This window comes from Pongo pygmaeus, chromosome 10 (genome assembly GCF_028885625.2).
Source record: "Pongo pygmaeus isolate AG05252 chromosome 10, NHGRI_mPonPyg2-v2.0_pri, whole genome shotgun sequence".
Classification (NCBI taxonomy): domain Eukaryota; kingdom Metazoa; phylum Chordata; class Mammalia; order Primates; family Hominidae; genus Pongo; species Pongo pygmaeus.
Genome location: NC_072383.2, coordinates 11,590,809 through 11,610,717, shown reverse-complemented (window position 1 = coordinate 11,610,717; position 19,909 = coordinate 11,590,809). Strand labels below are relative to the sequence as shown.

General features: G+C 37.8%; 1 protein-coding gene across 9 annotated transcripts in view; it reads right to left on the bottom strand.

Annotated features, from left to right (window-relative positions):
* Positions 1-19,909, bottom strand: part of SMIM10L1 (small integral membrane protein 10 like 1) — a 278,859-nt gene that overhangs the window by 191,462 nt on the left and 67,488 nt on the right. Inside the window, exon 3 of one of the 9 annotated variants that reach the window (XM_054445349.2) lies at positions 8,346-9,236. The exons of the other annotated variants lie outside the window; for them this stretch is intronic. Coding sequence (XP_054301324.1) covers positions 9,146-9,236 — 91 coding nt within the window. The 3' untranslated portion in view covers positions 8,346-9,145. Of the gene's footprint in view, positions 1-8,345; positions 9,237-19,909 lie in introns of those variants that run through there. 9 annotated transcript variants of the gene reach the window in all.

Sequence of the window (19,909 nt, the reverse complement as noted above, 5' to 3'; positions counted from 1 at the left end):
TCAGCATGTCAGATATTGGTGTGTCTTTTTTACATTATTAACTGAATAATAATGGATGCCCTTTACAGACATTATGACATTATGAAACAAAAAGGAACCCAAAGGAAACAAATGAAGATTGTAATGTGGATGTCTAATGATTTCCCATCAGAACTCTCACACAACAGCCCTGTTTGATGAGAGAAATGAGCAGGAGCACTGTTGTGATGAAGAACTCTGCTGAAGCTCTCCCAGGCATTTCTCCACTAAAGCTTTGGCTTTCTCAAAATATTCTCAGAATAAGCTGTTATTGCCAATCTTTTGCCCGCCAGAAAGTCAACAAGAAAAATGCCTTGAGCTTCCTAATAAACTCTTGCCATGACCTTTGCACTTTCCTTATCCACTTTTGCTTTGACTGGACTTTTCCACCTCTTGGTAGCTATTGCTTTTACTGTATTTGTTTACAGGATTTTACTTGTAGAGCCAGATTACATCTCCCATTACAATTCCTTGAAGAAATGCTTCCAGATCTTCATCACCCTTATTTAAAATTTCATGGAAAGCTCTGCTCCTGTCTGTAGCTTATCTTTTTGCCACAGTTTTGGCATCCATTGAGGGAAAATTTTACTCAACGTTAATTATTCAATTAGAATCAGATGAGGGAAACCAATTGAGAATTTTGTAGTGTTGGCTGTTGTTTGTACTGTTAGTCATTGGTTGTCTTCTAATAGAGTATAAACAAGATGAATTTTATCCATGCAATTTGATGTGAATCCTCTCTCTCTGTGGGCTGTAGGTTCTACGTCATCTCATTCCTTCTTGAAATGAGTTACCCACTTGTAAACTGCCAATTTTTTGGGGCCATTATCCCCATCAGTGTTTTAGAAAGCATCGTGGGTTTCACCTTCTTCTAACCAAGTTTCACCATGAATTTGATGTTTGTACTCTCTTTAATTTTAGATGAATTCATGTTGCTCTTATAGTGGATCTTTTGAACCTGCTCTTATTTTTCTTGATGCCTCAAGTAGCTCCTGTTCAGACACGTTAGAGCATGTCAGTCTGAGTTTATTTTGGTGCAAAAGAAAATTGGAATCCATTCATGTTATTTTTTAATATAACATACATTTTCCTTGAACATTTTAAAGTCCCATTGCATTACAGGGAGGCTTCCTAATACAATAAGGTTTGTTATAGTTAACTTTGAGTGTTCCTACTGATTAGGCAAATTGTTTTCTTATTTCTCCTGGCATAAATAGAGATGTTTGTTGAAGGAGGAATATAATACCAGAGATGAAACATTCTCTAGCTATGTGGAAAGTCAAACGGTTTTAACTAGGCTTCACATGCTTTAAGGGAGGCACAGAGTAACTCCTTAGGCCTACCAGATGCCCTGATGTTATATGATTATCTCTGGTTTCACCAAACATTATTTCAAAAAAGAAACTGAACATAAACAGTCCTGCCTATGTAGCTTATGGTGGCCCTTCAGGTAGTAAAGGGAGGTCAGAGAGAAGGAGCAGAAGGGAGTGCCAGGCAGATGTGCATATGGTGGAGGAAGCTGTAGTCCTGGTTGGATGCAGGATTCTGCTTGTCTGCTAAGTCCAGGAAGAGAACAGGTGATGCTTCCAAATATCACTCAGCCCATGCCCTATTCCTGCCCTTCTCCAGTGTCAGCAATCAGTGAAAGAGATTAGTGTATCAGGAAGAATAAATATCAGGTATGAACCCGCCAGACACAACCAAAACAGAGGTGATCAAAGAGCTGAAAGAGACACTGTCAGTGACTTAGGATAGAGTCAAAGCAACGAGCAAGACTGTAGCAGGAGCTTAGGCACCTGTACATGCGTCAAAGACCTCAGCCATCCACCTTCCATCTAAAATGGTTGTAAATTTACCATGCACCAGGTAGGCATCTTAATTCCAACTTCCTAAAACCTGCTATTTCCTGAATTTCTTTGTTATAGCTGCCCAAACAAAATGTCATGAACTGAGTGTCTTAAACAACAGAAATTATTTTTTCACAGTTCTGGATGCACAAGTTCATGATGAAGGTGTCAGCAGGTTCAGTTCTTCTGGGGCCTGTCTGCTTAGTATCTAGATATCTGCCTTCTTGCTGTGTTCTTACATGGGGCTGCCTCTGTGCATATGCACTTCTCATGTCTCTCTGTCTGTGAATATTTCCAATTCTTATAAGAACTCCATTCTGATCGGATTTTGTCCCACTGTAACACCTCATTTTAACTTGATCACCTCTTTTTAGGCTCTTTCTCTAAGTGCAATCATATTCAAAGGAATAAAGGGTTGGCCTTTCAACATACGAATATAGGGAACAGAATTTAGCCCATAACACCACCCAATCCCTTTTCAGTCAATGACTGATGTTTCCTTCAGTTATTCAAATATATGGGAGTCACATTTGCCTTTTTCTTCCCTAGGCCAGGTCCATTAGAAAATTCAGTGGATTCCACCTCAAAATACATTGCAGTATGACCACTTGCATATTCTCTGGTACAAGGCTCTAGAATGTGCCGTGATTCTCTCTCCTGGAGGATGTCAACAGCCTCTATCTGGTCTTTGTAATGTTCTTGTTACATCTCATACCAATTCTCTCCACAGTAGTCAGAGTGATCTTTTACAAATGGAAATGAGATCATATCAATTGTGTGCTTCAAATCTTCTAAGGTTTTTTTTTTTTTTTTTTTTTTTTTTTTTTTACTTGTAAGAAGATCTAACATACCTGAGCTATTTCATACCCACATGGCTCTCCCTTACCTGAATAGTGGGAGGTTCTTTAAATGGGACATAAAGAAGAACCTTCTTCAACTTCACCGTGCACTAGCTTGTCTGGAACACTAAAAGGTGGATAACCAGGAAAAATGAAATTTGACCACATGGATTAACTCCTGCTGAGATCATGTGAATGGCATTGAGTCCCTGTGGTGTGAGAGGAGTTCATGTGAATTGGGAGAATCATTTTGTCCATTGAATCAACTAAGTGTTCTCCTGATATAATTAGCAATTAAAAATAATTCTCTGTGAGGATTAATTTTGCATAGATTTATCTAACAATTGTGGCTACACTCTTATGATACTGGACCATATATTTTAATACTATGTGTTGTCTTCATAAAAATATATTTCACAAATTGTTTAGTGGTTTTCGTATTCTATGAGCCTATTGTAGCCATGACTAATTATAATAAAAAAACTATTATGCATTACTAATGCCATTTAATCTTCTGAACCATCTTATTCAGTAGGAGTAATTTTTATCCCTATGTCAATTTTATTAGAATGTGACATTAATTTTATTTCATTAGGACATGGTCTTCACTCACAGACCCATGTCTTCCTCTTACAGACAGGACAGGTAATGTTACTCCTCTCAACATTGTTTCAGGGGTGCGTGGAGGCAGTTTTCCGTGATATGGTAATGTTGTTTATTCTAGACTTTTGTAAAGGGTATGTATGAGTTTCTGTAACATTAGATAATATTACATGTACTTATACCTTATAGTATGTATATGGAATAGCTTAAGTGACAAAACAAAAATGGTACAAGTTGAATTTGAGGTTGTTCTGCATTTGTGCATTTGAGTAGTTACTTCCTTGGAGTGTTGTGTGGTCTTGGTAATAAGACACTGTGAATTCTCATTCTAATTCTGCTGCTTAACAGTTGGATAGTTACTTGCAAAGTCCAGCTTTCTCTAATAAACTGAGACCCTAAGTCTTACTCAGACCAGCTCCAAGGTGCCAGCAGTGAGCATGATGCTTGAAAGTCAGGAGACAGGTGGATAATTCAGAAGAGTCAGCCTAGCATCAGAGGAAGCACCTGGAGGTCTTCACAAAGTACCTTCCTGGGCATCCAATCCCCCAGCTGTGAAGCACGTGATTCCTCAAAACTTTTGCAATTTGCATATAGCTTTCTGATTTTCTCAGAGTCTACTCTTAATTATGAACAGAATCAAAGGATCACTAGACAATTAAAAACTATCTCCATCAAATGAGAGTCAGAGAAACAGAAAAAAAGGGAATGCAGAGAAAACAGAGACAAGAAGCAATGGAAACCTTTAAAAGATGATAATTAATATATCCTGAGAGATAAAAGTAGACACCATGCTCATATAGAATAGGACGCAATTAAATTAAAAAATTGACCAGAAAACAAATGAAATATGTGGAATTGTAAAGATAGTTGACAAATTCAATAAAATATAAAGTTAAGAAACTCTCATGTAAAGTAGGAAAAAAGGCAAAGAGATGTTCCATAGGTGCAAATTTTTTTTTAAATATCAACCATCATGAATTTCAAACCAAGAAATCTGAGAATATGTTGAGAAAGACATTAGCAATGAAACAATAAAATACATTTCCCAGAACTAAAGGATAATCACCATTTTGAAATGGCCCAATTAATGTCCAAATGCCCAAATTTAACATTTGCAGGACTCAGTGCAAGAATACAAATGGTGTCTAACATACCCTATCTCTGAATAATCACACGTTATAAAGCATGTGTTTCCCTGCACCAATCCTGACCCTAAAAGCTGAGAGGTTGGAGGAGCGGGAGGCACAGGGCAGTCTGCTGGAGCAGCAGACCAGAAGCTGGGCTGGGGAACAGGACTGATCCGGTTAAGCTCCTACAGAGCATATCAGGCATCTTGTGTTCCCCCATGCCTCACTTCTAATTTTAGACTACTAGAAAGTCCTTAGCAGCTCCCAATAATACCTCCACTGAGCACAGCACTAGTAGGGAGTGAAGTTGGGCAGTGTGGGTGAACCTGTCTACCTAGATGTCTTATTTGGTCCAATTCAGTTGGCTAACCTCAAAAGCACAGAAAACTACAACAAAAATAGATAAATGGGACTGAAACTAAGAAGCTTTGGCACAGAAAACAAAATCATCAACAGAGTCAACAGACCATCTACAAAATTAGAGAAAATATCTGCAAACTATGTATCAACAGGGAATAATATCCAGAATATACAAGAAACTCAAACAACTCAACAGCAACAAGAAGATATTCTATTATGAATTAGACAAAGGACAGAAATAGACATCTTTTCAAAGAAGACATAAAAATGACCAACAGTATGTGAAAAATGCTCTATATCACTAATCATCACTAATCATCAGAGACATAAAAATCAAAACCACAATGAGATACCACCTTACCCCAGTCAGAATGGCTATGATTAAAAAAACAAAAAATAACAGATGTGGGTGAAGATGTGGAGTAAGAAGAACTCTTATACTCTCTGAATGAAATGTAAAGTATTACAATCTCTATGAAAAACAGTATTTCTCAATAAACTCAAACTAGAACTGTCATTCAATCTAGCAATCTTACTACTAGATATCTACCCAAAGGAAAGGAGATCAGTATATGAAAAGTATATCTGCACTTCTGTTTATGGTAGCAACGTTCACAATAGTAAAGATATGACATCAACCTAACTATCCATCAATAGGTTTGTGGATAAAGAAATTGTGGTACATATACACAAGGCAATACTACTCTCCAAAGAAAAAAATAAAATCACTCATTTTGCAGCAATATGAGTGGAACTGGGCATGACAGATGATGTGTTAAGTGAAACAGGCCAGACACAGAAAATCAAATATAACATGTTCTCACTCATAAGTGTGATGTTAAAAAAAAGGAATGCATTTACATAGATGTAGAGAGTGGAATGACAGTCAATGTAGACTTGGAAGGGTGAGGGGTGAGAGAGAGGTAATAGTGAGACATTAATTAATAAATGCACTCTATGTTATTCTGGTTATGGATACCCTAAATCCCTGAATTACTCAGTATGCAATCTATGCACATAACAAAATTACCATTGCACCACATATATTTATACATATAAAATTTAAAAATAAATAGAGGGCAAATCTAAGCATACCTTTCAAAAATAAAAATGGAGAAGAAGAATGAGAAGGTGAGGAAGAGGAAGATCAGTGTGGCCATAACAGAGTCAATTAGGTATACAGCAGTCAATAAGTTCACCAACAGACTGGATTTTGTTCTACTGTAACTCTCTCATTTAACTTTATCATCTCTTTTTAGGCCCTGTCTCCAAATGCAGTCATGCTCTGAGGAACTGGGGGCTTCAACATATGAGTAAGGGGAGCACATTTAGCCCAGAACACTACCCAATCTCTTCTCGGTCAACAACAGCTATTTCATTCAGTCATTCACAAATATTGGATTCACATTTGCCTTTCTCTCTGCTAGCCCTGGTCTGTTAGCAAATCCAGTGGGTTTCACTCCTCATAACGCATTGCAACCTGACCACTTGCATAATATTTACTACAGGGCTCTGGTTCAGGCCATGATTCTCTCTTCTGGGGGACATTAACAGCCTCCATCTTGTCTTGGTAACATTCTCATTACATCCCATATCAGATCTCCTCACAATAGTCGAGTGATCTTTTAAGGATAGAAATTAGATCGTATCACTTTTGTGTTTCACCTCCAAGGTTTTCCTGTTGCACTTGCAAAAAGATCTAAATTTCATACTTCAGCTCTTTCACAATCAGATGTTTCTTTATCAATGAGTGGGAAGCTCTCTGCATGGGACAGAAGCAGAATCTTCTTCAGCTTCACCATGCACTAGTTTGTTGGGAGCACTAAAGAGTGGTTTACCAGGACAGATGAACATTGACAGAGTAGATAAACTAGTACTGTGAGTGACTAAATTGCTTTAGGTCGCTGTGGCCTGAGAGAAGTTCATGTGAATTGGAAAAATTGCTGTGTGCATTGAATTAACTAAGCTTTCTGATGATATAATTAGCATTTAAACATAATTGTCTCTGAAAATTAAACATTGCATAGATATTCCCAAAAATTCAGGCTACACTATTATGATAGTGATTTATATATTAATAATTTCATTGGATATTGACTCTTCATAAATGTATATTCCACAATTATTTTACCTTTTATGTATTTTATCAACTTTCCCTAGCCTTAACTGTTTATAATAGGAAGCGTTTATTAAGCATTTGCTATATGCATTGAATCTTCAGTATAGCCTTAACTGTTTATAATAGGAAGCGTTTATTAAGCATTTGCTATATGCATTGAATCTGCAGTATCATCTTCCTAGGTAGGTATGATTGCTAGTATCTCAATTTTACATATGAGCTGACGAAGGCACGTGGCAAGGTTGTTGTGAAGGTAGTACCTGCTATAGAGGGCAGGCAGTATCCAGAGCACAAGTTCCTAGTTGCTGTGTTCCACTGCTTGCTCGCTATTTGTTTATTTAGAAGGTGAGAGGGAATGAGGTCCATAGAACAGACACAGGCACTTGTATTGGACTGTTCAGGCAAAACTTTTAATGAGATCTTAGGAGGTGAGGTGAGAAAAAAATTTTTTCTTGAGTAAATAATTTTTTTTTTTTTAAGACATGGTTTCACTCGGTCATCCAGGTTGGAGTGCAGTGGCAGGATATTGGCTCACTGCAACCTCTGCCTCCCTGGCTCAAGTGATCCTCCCCCTTCAGTCTCCCAAGTAGCTGGGACCACAGGTGTGCACCCACCATGCCCAGCTAATTATTGTATTTTTTGTGGAGATGAGATTTTTCCCAGTTTCCCAGGCTGGTCTTGAACTCCTGGGCTCAAGTGTTCCTCTCACCTGGGCCTCCCAAAGTACAGGGATTACAGGTGTGAGCCACTGTGCCCAGCCCAATACGTTTGTTTTTGAATCATAACACATTTACGTAGGTTTCTAGTGTCCTGTTTCCCCTCCTTTTCATATAAAGATATCTCATATAGATTAATTTTTTGTTGTTGCAATTACAAATTCTCAATGTAGATCATGTATGTGCTTCCTTAATGTGTGCTTACATGCATTTTTCTAGGGAGACGTATCATCTTTGGCAAGATTTGTGGATGCCCTTTTAAATGGCTGAAACTTGGATTATTCTAATAACAATGAATCTAAAATTTTAGAAATCCAAGTGGGAGACTGGTCAGAGAGTTGTCTATGAAAGGATAAATTTGGCCGGGTGCGGTGGCTCACGCTTGTAATCCCAGCACTTTGGGAGGCTGAGGCGGGCAGATCATGAGGTCAGGAGATCGAGACCATCCTGGCCAACACGGTGAAACCCCGTCTCTACTAAAAATACAAAAAATTAGCTGGGCGTGATGGAGGGCGCCTGTAGTCCCAGCTACTTGGGAGGCTGAGGCAGGAGAATGGCGTGAACCTGGTAGGCGGAGCTTGCAGTGAGCTGAGATTGTGCCACTGCACTCCAGCCTGGGTGGCAGAGCAAGACTCCATCTCAAAAAAAAAAAAAAAAAAAAAAAAAGAAAAAAAAATTTGAATTCCACTTGCATGGCTTTCCATCTTCTGAGTGTCTTCTGTGTCCTGGTCTTAGAGTCGACATTAACTTCCTCAGTACTTGGGGTGGTAGAAGGAAGCAGTGCTCATCAGCCCTACGGCCAAGTGTCTGTAGCCTTAGCTCACCATTGTTGTGGCAATGTCAGAGGGGTGTTCTGGAACTTTCAATTACTCTTTCTCTGAGCACATAGAGAAATACAATCACAACCTTTCTGGTATGAGATAGTGACACATACCTACTTCATATTTTATGGAAGTTTACAAAAAGGAAGCAAGCAGATATCCTTAAAAGAGGAATTTTGTTCATGTGATAAATGAGTGACTCACATTTTTTCAAGGTGAATTGTAGCTTTTCTTTCAAAATAGACTTGGTCCCCTAGCTTAGGAACATTGGTAGTAACATCCACTACTACTGTATTTTGTTAACTTCAGAATGCACATTTGTGTATATTTTGCATCTTGGAAATTGAGATGTTAGCAGATTGTACATTCCAAAGATACAGGAGTATCCCTCATCTAACGTTTTGTTCTTACAATTGAAATTCTCTCTCGAAGGGGTGAGGTCTATTTCCTCCTCCTTGAACCTCAGTGGAATTTGTGACTGCCTTGACCAATGGATTATATCAGAGTGCTGCTTTCTGACTTTCGAGTCTAGATGATAAACATGCCATGCAATTCCAACTTGCTCTCTTAGGAACCTGCTCTATGCCATGAAGAAGCCCAAACTAGCTTTTGCACGCAGACCCCATAGAGAGGCCCTGTGTACCTCCTCTAGCTGACAGCTCAGGAGAGGTTCTAGTTGATTGCCAGCATCGGTTTCACTGGATAGGTGAGTAAAGATGTCTTGTGGTGATTCTAGCTTCTGGTTGTTGCACTGTCATCAGCATTCCAGTCCTTCTAACAGAGACCCTAACAATGCAGAACAGAGAAAAGCCAAATCTTCAGTGCCTCGGCTGAGAATCTTGGTTGAGCATGATGAAATGGTTCTTTTATGTCACTAAGTTTTTGGGTGGTTTGTTCTAAGGAATAGTAACTGAAGCAGGATGACTCTTACAATGGATAATGTGTGGTAGCTTAATTGGCTGTGCTTTTCTTTGTTAGTGGCACATAAAATGGCCATATATTTGACAATCCATAGCATCTAGAATTCGGTGAAAATACAGAGAATAAAAAGTCTTTATACTGTGCTGCCAACAATATCTAAGGATACCAGTACCGCTTTGATGTATTTTATAGAGAAGTCCCTAAATGACAAGTATATGCCAAGAAGTGGAATTTTAGGCCAAATTGTCTGCAGTCATAAAATATTAAAATATACTTCCCTAAAAGTAGCTGTATTAACTTACAGTGATAAGAGCAATATATGTGGGTACTGGTTTGCTTATACCCTTTCCATTCCTTGATGGCTGTTACTTTTATAGTTTTGACACGTGATGTATGAAAAAGGCATTCAATCTTAGCATATATTTTCCCAATTATTGGTGGGAGTAAAATTCCCTTTGTATGGTTATTGGCCCTATATGTGTCGTTTTCCGAGTGTGAACTGACTGTTCAAATCTTTCTCTGTCTGGTGGAAAGACTGTTCATAGACATTGTTGGGTAAATCAAAGAAGATTGACTTGTTCAAAAGACAGAGAGGGGGCCAATCAGAACACCTCATGGAGGGGTCAGCAACATTGCCAGGACAGTGGAGGTGAATGCCCAGTGTCCACACTTGTGGACAATGAGTCTGAGTCAGGCAGGGTCAGGCTTTCTGGAAGCTGAGTTGCCCCTCCAGGTTCAGCAGTTCTTAAGTCAGGTGAGATGGCTGTGTACCTGTGTAGGCTGATGTGGATTAATGCACATACAACCCATATGACCAGGAACATCATCTGTCTCAGATGTATATAAGTTTCAGTGTGACCAAGGAGTAAAGTGCCACACATCCAGGCATGAGCACAGTTATCATCATGAGCTCTTCAGCCTAGGATGGCCTGGCCTTGCTCATTCCCGAACATACAGCTGAGCAAAGATGAAGAATCCAGATATCTTTGGGGATATTGCCAACAGTCTCTTTTATCAGCCTAAATGCCACTTCTGCAATAAAATTTGTTTGCCTTTATATAAGCTATTTTGTAGCCTTTTTTATTTTAAAGAAATTAAACCAAACAATAAATTTGATTGTGGAATTTGATCCTGTGTATGATATTTTGTAAATATTTTCTTCTCATCCTCTGCACGTCTCTTAACTTTGTTAATGGTGTATTCTAATATAAGAACTTTGAAGTTTTGATGTAATTAAGTATCTTAATTTCTTCTTTCATATCTATGTGTTTTGTATCTTGTTTCAGGATGCTTTTTCTATCTTCCTACCATACACACTTCTACCTTGCCTTCTCACCTCTCTATCATAAGCATCACTACTTTATATCTCCACCTCAACATTATAAGCATACAGGCATTAAAAAAAATTACATTCACCAGGTGTGGTGGCTCACGCCTGTAACCCCAGCACTTTGGGAGGCTGAGGCAGGTGGATCAACTTGAGGATAGGAGTTCAAGACCAGCCTGGCCAACATGGTGAAACCCTTTCTCTACTAAAAGTACAAAAATGAGTTGGGTGTGGTGGTGCATGCCTGTAATCCCAGCTACTTGGGAGATCATGCCACTGCATTCCAACCTGGGTGACAGAGTGAGACTCTTGTCTCAATAAAACAAAACAAAACACATTCTCCTCTTTCATCCAGTTGAAATTAATTATTGTGATTACTATGTGGCAGAGCCCTGAAATTAGTTCTTAAAAATAACTAGGTAGGTAATAGTCCCCAAACATTGAATAACCAAGTTTTCTTCAGTGATTGATGCTATCTTAATTATATATTAAATTTTCACACATGTATAGCTCTATAGCTCAAGATTTATTGACTATTACAGTGTGCCTAGAATGGTGATATATGCTTTATGTTCATTAGCTCTTTTAATCCCTAATTTAGCCTTTTGATGAGTTCTTGCATCATGTTCACTTTTCAGATAAAGGAACAAAATCTTAATATAATTGAGTGACTTTCACAAAGCCATACACTTAAATACTTTCTAAGTATCAGCATAGGTAGGAAGTGCAATGGAAAGAGAGAGAATGAGAAAACAACCTTCTTTAGAACAATTTTAAAATTTCTAGGATCATATAATAAGAAATGCACAGGTTTTAGTTGAAGAAAAATGACCGAATTTTTAATGCAGATTACACACTATATATTCATCGAGTCATTCCAATTCCACAGTTTTGTTTAATTTCTTGTTTGCTGACATTTCCTCTTCCATTGTCCTTGTCCCTGGGTATTTCTTTTATTTCTGTATTATAATTTTGTTGGAAAATTGGGAAATAGCAGAAGTAAATACATGTGTTCAATGCACCATGTCTAAATAACAACATGAGTGTTATTTCTAATGTGCAGTGTTCATCATGTTACTTCCCAGCTGATATGGTTTAGATGTGTGTCCCCTGCAAATCTCACTCTGAAATGTGATCCCCAATGTTGGAGGTGGGGCCTGGTGGGAGGTGTTTGTGTTATGAGGGTGGATGCCTCATTAATGGCTTGATGCTGTCCTCGAGGCAAGAATGAGTTCCTTCAGTTATTAACATGAGATCTGATTGTTAAACAGAGCCTGGCACCTCCTCCTCTCTCGTTTGCCATGTGACACACCTGTTCGCCCTTAGCCTTCTGCCATGAATAAAAGCTTCCAGAGGCCTCCCCAGAAGCTGAGCAGATGCTAGTACCATGCTTGTATAGCCTGCAGAACTGTGAATCAAATAAACATCTTTACCCAGTCTCAGGTATTCCTTTGTAGAAATGGAAAATGGCCTAATATACTGGCTTCATACTCTTTGATAGCATTCCAATATCCTTAGATTGAAGAGAAATTCTTTAACATAGCTTTAAAGAGCTTCCGTAAATGGTTCCTTTGCTTATCTCTTTCTTTTAAAATTTATTCAAGTTACTTTACAACACAGATTGCTGTTACCTGTGTTCCTAATTTTAGCAGAAGAATCTGTGCAGACCGTTTTTTACTAGCTGCATTAAATATAACATGACCATGAGTTCATAATCATACAGTTGTTTTTCAGAAGGTTGATGAGTAAACTCAACTTATTTTTTGAACCCTGGAAACAATTTTAAGTGAACACTGCATTCTATTTTAATATTCTAGCACATGTAGTTTCCTATAACAAACCTCTATAATTTCAAGCCTACCAGTGAAGAGGCTTTAGGACTACTAAAATAACCCTCTGGATAGACAGGAATATCCTTTGTCCCTTCCATTATACAGACATGAACAGAACTCAAGTTTATGATAAGATACAGAAAGATTTTTGATTTCTCTTAAATTTCCACTAAATATTTCTGTTTTCCAGCTTAATTCAGTTTATACTTTTTTCCTGATCGTCCCAGAAATGTCTTTACACTTTTGTAGAATGAATGCAAATTATTTAAATTAGGATCCACACAAGGTTGACATGTTGCATTTGATCAGTTCTGAATTTTCTACACAGCAATTGAAGCTTACCTTTTGGATTCTTTCATTTGCAAAGGCCCTTTCCATGGCCCTGCAAGGGGCTTAGCAAATTTGTGTTCCTAATTTTGTATTATTTTTCTTAAAGAGAACAATTGAAATTATATCAACTTTAGTCTCCCTCAAACCTGAAACCTTCTCTACACTTGGTTGTTATGTTTTATATTCGGCAAAGGACATTCTCCCTCCTTTCTTCCCATGCAATGAACTTACTGATGTAAATGGGTGACATGCCCTCAGAACTATCACACATTCTAGATTTGCTTGGTGTTTCTTTGTGTGTGTGTCAATTAACTTTACACTCCATCACCTGTATTTCCTGGAAACTGGAAGTTAGTTGTAAAGGCTTTGGAATTCAAAACTCTGGTTTAATACTTGAATCTATCTCTCACCACTCCGTCATCTCACTCCATGTTCCACCCACATTAAAAAAATCTTTCTATTCTTCAAGGGCTCTGTGCTTTATCTCAACTTCAATACTTTGCATATTCCATTCATCCAATATGAAAATCTTTCCATCAATTTTATTGTTTAAAATCTGTCCTTCCGGTCTAAGTGTCCAGTCTTCTGCCTGCCCTGCAATACCTCCTAGATCTCACTGTTCTGTAGTTCCTCAGCCCCCTGTCCACCTCTACCTTACCTGTTGCCATTATTTGTTTGATTATTCAGTGGATATGAAATCCAAAGACCATGAGTCCAAGTGTGTGGAAAAATATCACTTTCTTTACTTTTCCTTATCTGATCTTAGTCAATTTTTCTTGCTGTATTATGTTAAAGTCTAGTCAACTCAAGGTAAACCCAGTAATTTCAGAGTCCTCCCACTCCTACATCCATCCAGCCTTCTTCGTGAGGTAGCACACAATTCTATCAAGACATTAGTGGGGCTGGGGTGGGCCTGGTTGTTAGTCATCTGCTGCTGCACCTTTATCCATGCAGGTCTCCACTGGTTGCTCTGACACTGGCACTGGCTGAAGCTTTTGAGCTTCTACTTGGCTCTAGTTCTTAGATTCCTCTGACATCCACTACTGTGTCCCTTTGTCCAAAGGACTACCTGTCTCTCTGGCTCAGCCATCAGACCATATTCATACCTATTCTGGTAACCTGAGAAAGTATTTTGCCCTTGACTGTACCACGCTAGGGTAGACAGTGACCATTTGTCTAAGCATCTTTATGCAGTTAGTTCTTTCTTTTATTCTTTTGAAAGCTTTATTGAGGTATCATTGGTGTATAAAAATTGGACACATTTTATATATATATAATATATATATTATATATATTATATATTAAATATATTATATTATATATATTATATATTATATATATATGATATATAATATATATCATATATTATATATCATATATATATAATATATAATATATATAATATAATATATATAATATATAATATATATAATATATATATATATATCTTGATGAGTTTGGCCCTAGGGATCCACCTGTGATAACATTACCACAACAAAAGTACTGAGCATATCCTGTCATTTCTAATCTATTGTGTAGACTCCTGCTAGACAGAAAGTTTTCTTTAACCAGGCTTGCTGCCTCCTCAGGCTTCACCAGGCCAGACACAATTGTCTTTTACTTTCCTTTTTCCAAATTTATTTGAGGGTCTGTTACTACCTCCTGTGTGCTTCAAATCTGCTGCAGGTTTTGGGGGTGGGAGACAGGTTGTAGAGGGCCCGTCTCAGAGGCCTATAAAGCATCTATCTCTGTTGAATTCCTCTTAGATCTTTTTTTCTACCCCTGAATCCAGGATATTTTTATCTGTGCCAGGGAACACTTGCTTTCTAAGTATTCTTTAAAACTTACAGTTAAGCACAGATCTTGGACAAGAGTTAACTTTTGTCTCTGTTTTTTTTTTTTCATGTTGGAACACCCTGGACAGAAGAAAAATTAGGATTGTGATCAATAAGAGCAGTCCACATTATAGCTAAAAATGTGGAGCTAATTGTGACATCTGAACCATAAGGTGAAACGCAAGTAGGAGTTTACATAATGAGCTCAAATACCAGGATTATCAGAATTGGGTGAGGATGTGAAAAAAGAGGCTCAAGATAAAGAGAACACACTACTAGGAATTTATCCAAAGCAAAGGTAATTATTAGATTAAAGAGACATCTGCACTCTCATGTTTATTGCAGCACTATTCACAATAGCTAAGAAAGAAAATCAACCTAAGTGTTCATCAATGGATGAATGGATAAACTGTGGTATACATACACAGTGGAATATTATACAGCCATAAAATAATGAAATCTTATCATTTATGGCAACATAGATGGAACTGGAGGGTATTATGTTAAGTGAAATAAGCCAGGAACATAAAAAATTAAACGCTGCATGTTCTCACTCACATGTGGAAGCTAAAAAAAGTTGATCCCATAGAAGTAAAAAGTAGAACCAAGAATCCTAGAGGCTGGGAAGGGAAGGGGGAAGGGAGGAATAGGGAGAGATTTGTTAAAGGGTACTAGCCAGATAGGAGGATTAAGTCTTAGTGTTCTATGTATTGTAGGATGACTACAGTTAGCAATAATACATAAGAAAATTAAGACAAGGTAATCAAATGGTGAAAGGCTATCTGAAGCTTGGAATATCTGTGTTGCTTCATGAGGAGAGAGCTAATCTGAGGAAGATTCACAGTTTTAGGGATTGTAGGAGGAAAGACTGAGTAGCAAAATTGTTATTGGAGTTCTCAGGAAAAGCCCAGCACAAAGATAGCCAGGCAATAACATTGAGGCAGAAGAGTTTTTCTCAGGGGAGAATGTTCTGTTACCATGCTAATCTATCTTGCTGTATCTCCAATCAGATACAGAGAATTTGAGCCAGATCCCAGTGTATAGCCTCATATAAACCTGCAGTGTTTCTTAAGCTCGCCTGAAGCCATTTGGAATAGGATTTTCTCCCAAATTCAATGACAAGATTCCTAATTGATAATGTAAAGAGATGATAATTACATCTCTTATTACCTTTTCTTAGAGATAAGTGTGTTAAAATGGGAGCCTTTCTCCTATAAACAGGTGTGTGGCCCTGTTATTTGGAAACATGGTTCTTCTCAATAGTGGTAAGAATTAAGACTTAAGGTGCTCAAATGGTGAGAGGATATTTGAACTGCTGGGTTCTTTCTTGCTCTTGCTGGGTTATTTCTTGCTCTTCCTGAGGGCTGAGAACATCTTAACAGAGCCATGCTAGATTTCTGTTGTGACTTTGTTGAAAAATAGGCTGACTCTGGTAACACTCTTTTGGTTCTTTTGATCAAGTCAATCTTTGGTTGTAGGAGGTAGAATTGGTGACCCCCACGCCTTGTCTATCAATCAAATATTTGTAGTCTGGTTGTCACAAGCCTTCTTTTTCTTTTTTCTTTCTTGATAGATGTCATCTGCTGTTCCCTGAGAGGCATTTGGAAATTTTAGTCTTATTCTCTGTGGCACTTTCAGGTTTCTTCTCCACTCATTTTAATGTCTTTTCTCCACTTTCAACAATCTATCATATTTCCATTTTGGGCTCTGTTCACACCAGAGTCCTTGCAGGATAATATGGTATATTTACTGCTTCTTCCCTGAATATCTACTGTGTCCCCATTATATTAAAGATCACATAAATAGATTATTGGGAGGGAACATGTAGTTATTTAAATCAGAAAGTCTTTGTAAAGGACAGTGATATACATGGGAAGTATAAAGATGATAACTTTAATGTAGTGGGAAGTCTTAGGTCTTTGAAAAGGAGGTGTCCTAAAAGAACACTTTGCATTTTTTCTCCGCAATGTCATGGACTTTACCCACATTTCCCTTCATCATGTGTTCTTCACTCTTTCCCCTTGGGGAAACCCATCTCTCCTCATAGATATTAGTTCTACACTCAGGCTCTTGTTATGATTGGTGCACTGGAGCTCCTCCAGCTTAAGCTGCTAGCACAGGAAGATCTTCCAGGTGGCAGCTGCCAATCCAAAGGTGGAGATATAAGGCCCAGTCCCATGAATGTGAGTACCACATGGCATTCAGTATCCCTTTAAAGGTTCACTGTAGCTAAATCCTCACTTAAAAATATGTGGTATGCAAATAATGCTGCCAAGGCAAGTATTAATTTTTATCAGACACATAGCATAATTTCTGATGTGGAGAGCCAGTGCTCCTGTAAGGATTTTAAAGCTATGACTAAAAATTATTTGGTATTCCTCCCCTCAAGCAGAGGAGCTTCATTACTGGGACCTTGAATGATGGGCTGGACTTGCTTCAACTGCACAGAATATGGCCGAAGTGATGAGATGTCATCTCTGATATTAGGTCACAAAAAGACTGGGATTTCCATTGTGGGTGGACTCTTTTGCCCTCTCTTGAATCACAGCTTGCTGTGGGGGATCCAGTTGCCATGTCATAGGGAAACTTGGGGAGAGTGAACCCATTTACCATGTTGTGAGGACACTTAGCCTGTGTCTATACGGTGAGGAACTGAGGACTGGCACCAGCAACTATGAATGAGCACGGGAATATATCTCCCCCTGCTGAGCCTTGAGGTCACTGCAGCACTAGCTGACAGCTCCACTGCAACTTCATGAGAGACCGTAAGTCAGGGCCTCCCAGCTAAGCTGCTCCTGAATGCTTAACCCACACAAATGGTGAAGTAACAGATGTTTATTATTTTAAGGTGCTAAAATTGGGGTAGTTTGTGGCACAGCAACAAATAACCAAATCACCTCCTGTTAATACCTTGCCCCTTCCAAAACAACAACTCTTGCAAGAAACTCAAAGAAACAACTCTTGTGGTAAGGAAAACATACCTATTTCCTCAGCCTGGCAGATATTATTGTATCTGATATGCAGGAGGTAATTTGTTGTTGGGGGTTGTTATCTCTGATAACCCAGAAAGATATTTTTAAAATTTCTTTTAATAAATGAAGGGGTATGGATCTTCCCAGTTCATTCCACTACTAATATTCTCCATCAAGAGGAGATCATTTGTGGTGTGTAGAGAAAAACAACCTTAAAATCCAAGGTGTATAATAAAGAAGTAGGAAAACCCATAAAACTTCAAATATATTCATGTTCTTAGATCAGTCGCATCTTGCATTATGGGGAACTTGTAGATGTGATCAGACAGTCAGAAATATTTGAGGCAAGGAAGTTCCAGGAGAGATGAGAGCACAAGGACAAGATTTTAGAACCCCTGCCCTAATCATAATTGAACAAAGTAACATAAAAAGAGGAAAAGAAAAGAGTGTAGGGGATGATGATCAGTGCTGAAGCCATAGGAGAGGTGTTGGTTTATTGGCCAGCCTGCCCAGCCTCCCTTTCTTGAGGAAACTACTTCAGTCCTTGTGGTCTCATTAGAGCTTCTGATCATAGCTGCCCAAACCTCAGGCCATGGGGTTGGCATGTGATTCAATGTGTGCCCATCACAGCAGCCAGCTTTTTACCATAGCGATGGTTGAGGAACGCCATGTGATTAAAGCAGGTCTAGTCAGTGTCATCAAGTGTTTGCTGTATAAATAAATTGCTAAGATGAGGCAATGAAATACGGGGTTGCCGGCAGTCACGTGGCAGCTGGATGGAGAGAGTTGAGAGACTGATCAAAGCTTTTTGATAACATGTTGGAGCCATTGGATCTTGTCATGTTTGAAGTCCAAGTTATTTGCATTATCAATTTTTCTTTTTCACTTAAAGTAGTTTTAGTCGGACTTCTTTGATTTGGAACCAGAATGATCCTGGTGGGAAAAAGTGCTAATTGCAAAACACAAATTTTGACATATTTCTTCTGCAAGAAACAGTGTTGAACTTCTCTCAATAAGACAGCAGCACACATTTTATGAAACAAGTAGGGGCTATTTTGTCAAATTCCATAAATTTGAACTTTCTAAACCTGGAAGATTGGTTGCAATAAAATGGATATTCTGCCTGTTTGGTAGCCCCTTTTTCTGTCACGGGGCAATAGTATTTGGAGGTAGAATAGTAACGTAGAGCTGTGATATCACAGGGGAGAGTTAACTATTCTTGATACTTCTGGGTATTTTTAGTATTGTGCTTTTTAAACTGAACCTCACATTAGAATTACCTTGGAAGTATAAAAAAAATTCTTATGCCTGGATTTATCCCCAGAGGTTCTGATATAATTGGAATTGGGTGTTGCTCAGGCATTAGGAATTTTAAATTTTAAATCTTGAAATAATTTTAAACTTGCAGAAAAGTTGCAATAATAGTCAAAGAACTCTCAATTTTTATACTTCACTCAAATTTTTAATAATTTGGCACATTTGCTTTTTAAATTTCTCTTTCTCTCTTTTCCTATCTCTCTCATACATACACTATCTATCTTTCTAATCAATTTGAGTGTGAGCTGCATATATCATGTCTTTAGCTTTTAACATCTCAGTATTTCCTAAGAACAAGAATATTCTGTTATATAAATCTAACATAATTATCAAATTCAGGAGATCAAATACAAATATGTTACATTTTCTGTAATATGAAGTCTTTTGTAACAGGAAGAAATACAGTTGACACTTCAGATTTATAAAAAGCATAAAATTAACATAGATAAATTTTTGATGACTATTTAATGACACTAGATACAAGTATCTACTATAGAATACATCACACTGTGAATGTGGGTCATTTTTTCCACCAATAGACTGAGTCATTGAACACAGAAGACACATCAGTTTTATCTGTTAGCAGCATACACAATTCTTGATATATACTATGTGATAAGTGAAAGCACAAAGCATAAATGTTTAAATAAATAAGTCGCTGTGATTCATATAATATTTTAGAGTTATTTATTAAATAAATGATTTGGTACCTTAGCAAAAAAATAATCACTAAGGTTTATGATAATTTCATTAAGACTTGCCAAAATTAAATTAGACATATAACTGATTTTGAAAATAGAGAATGAATTTATCAATTTGAGGACATAAAGCTGAAAGTTCTATTAAATTTGGTAGATGTCAAAATCAGGATTTGAAAGCACTCAGTTCAAAACTATAATCAACCATGTTTGAAATTTTGTATTAG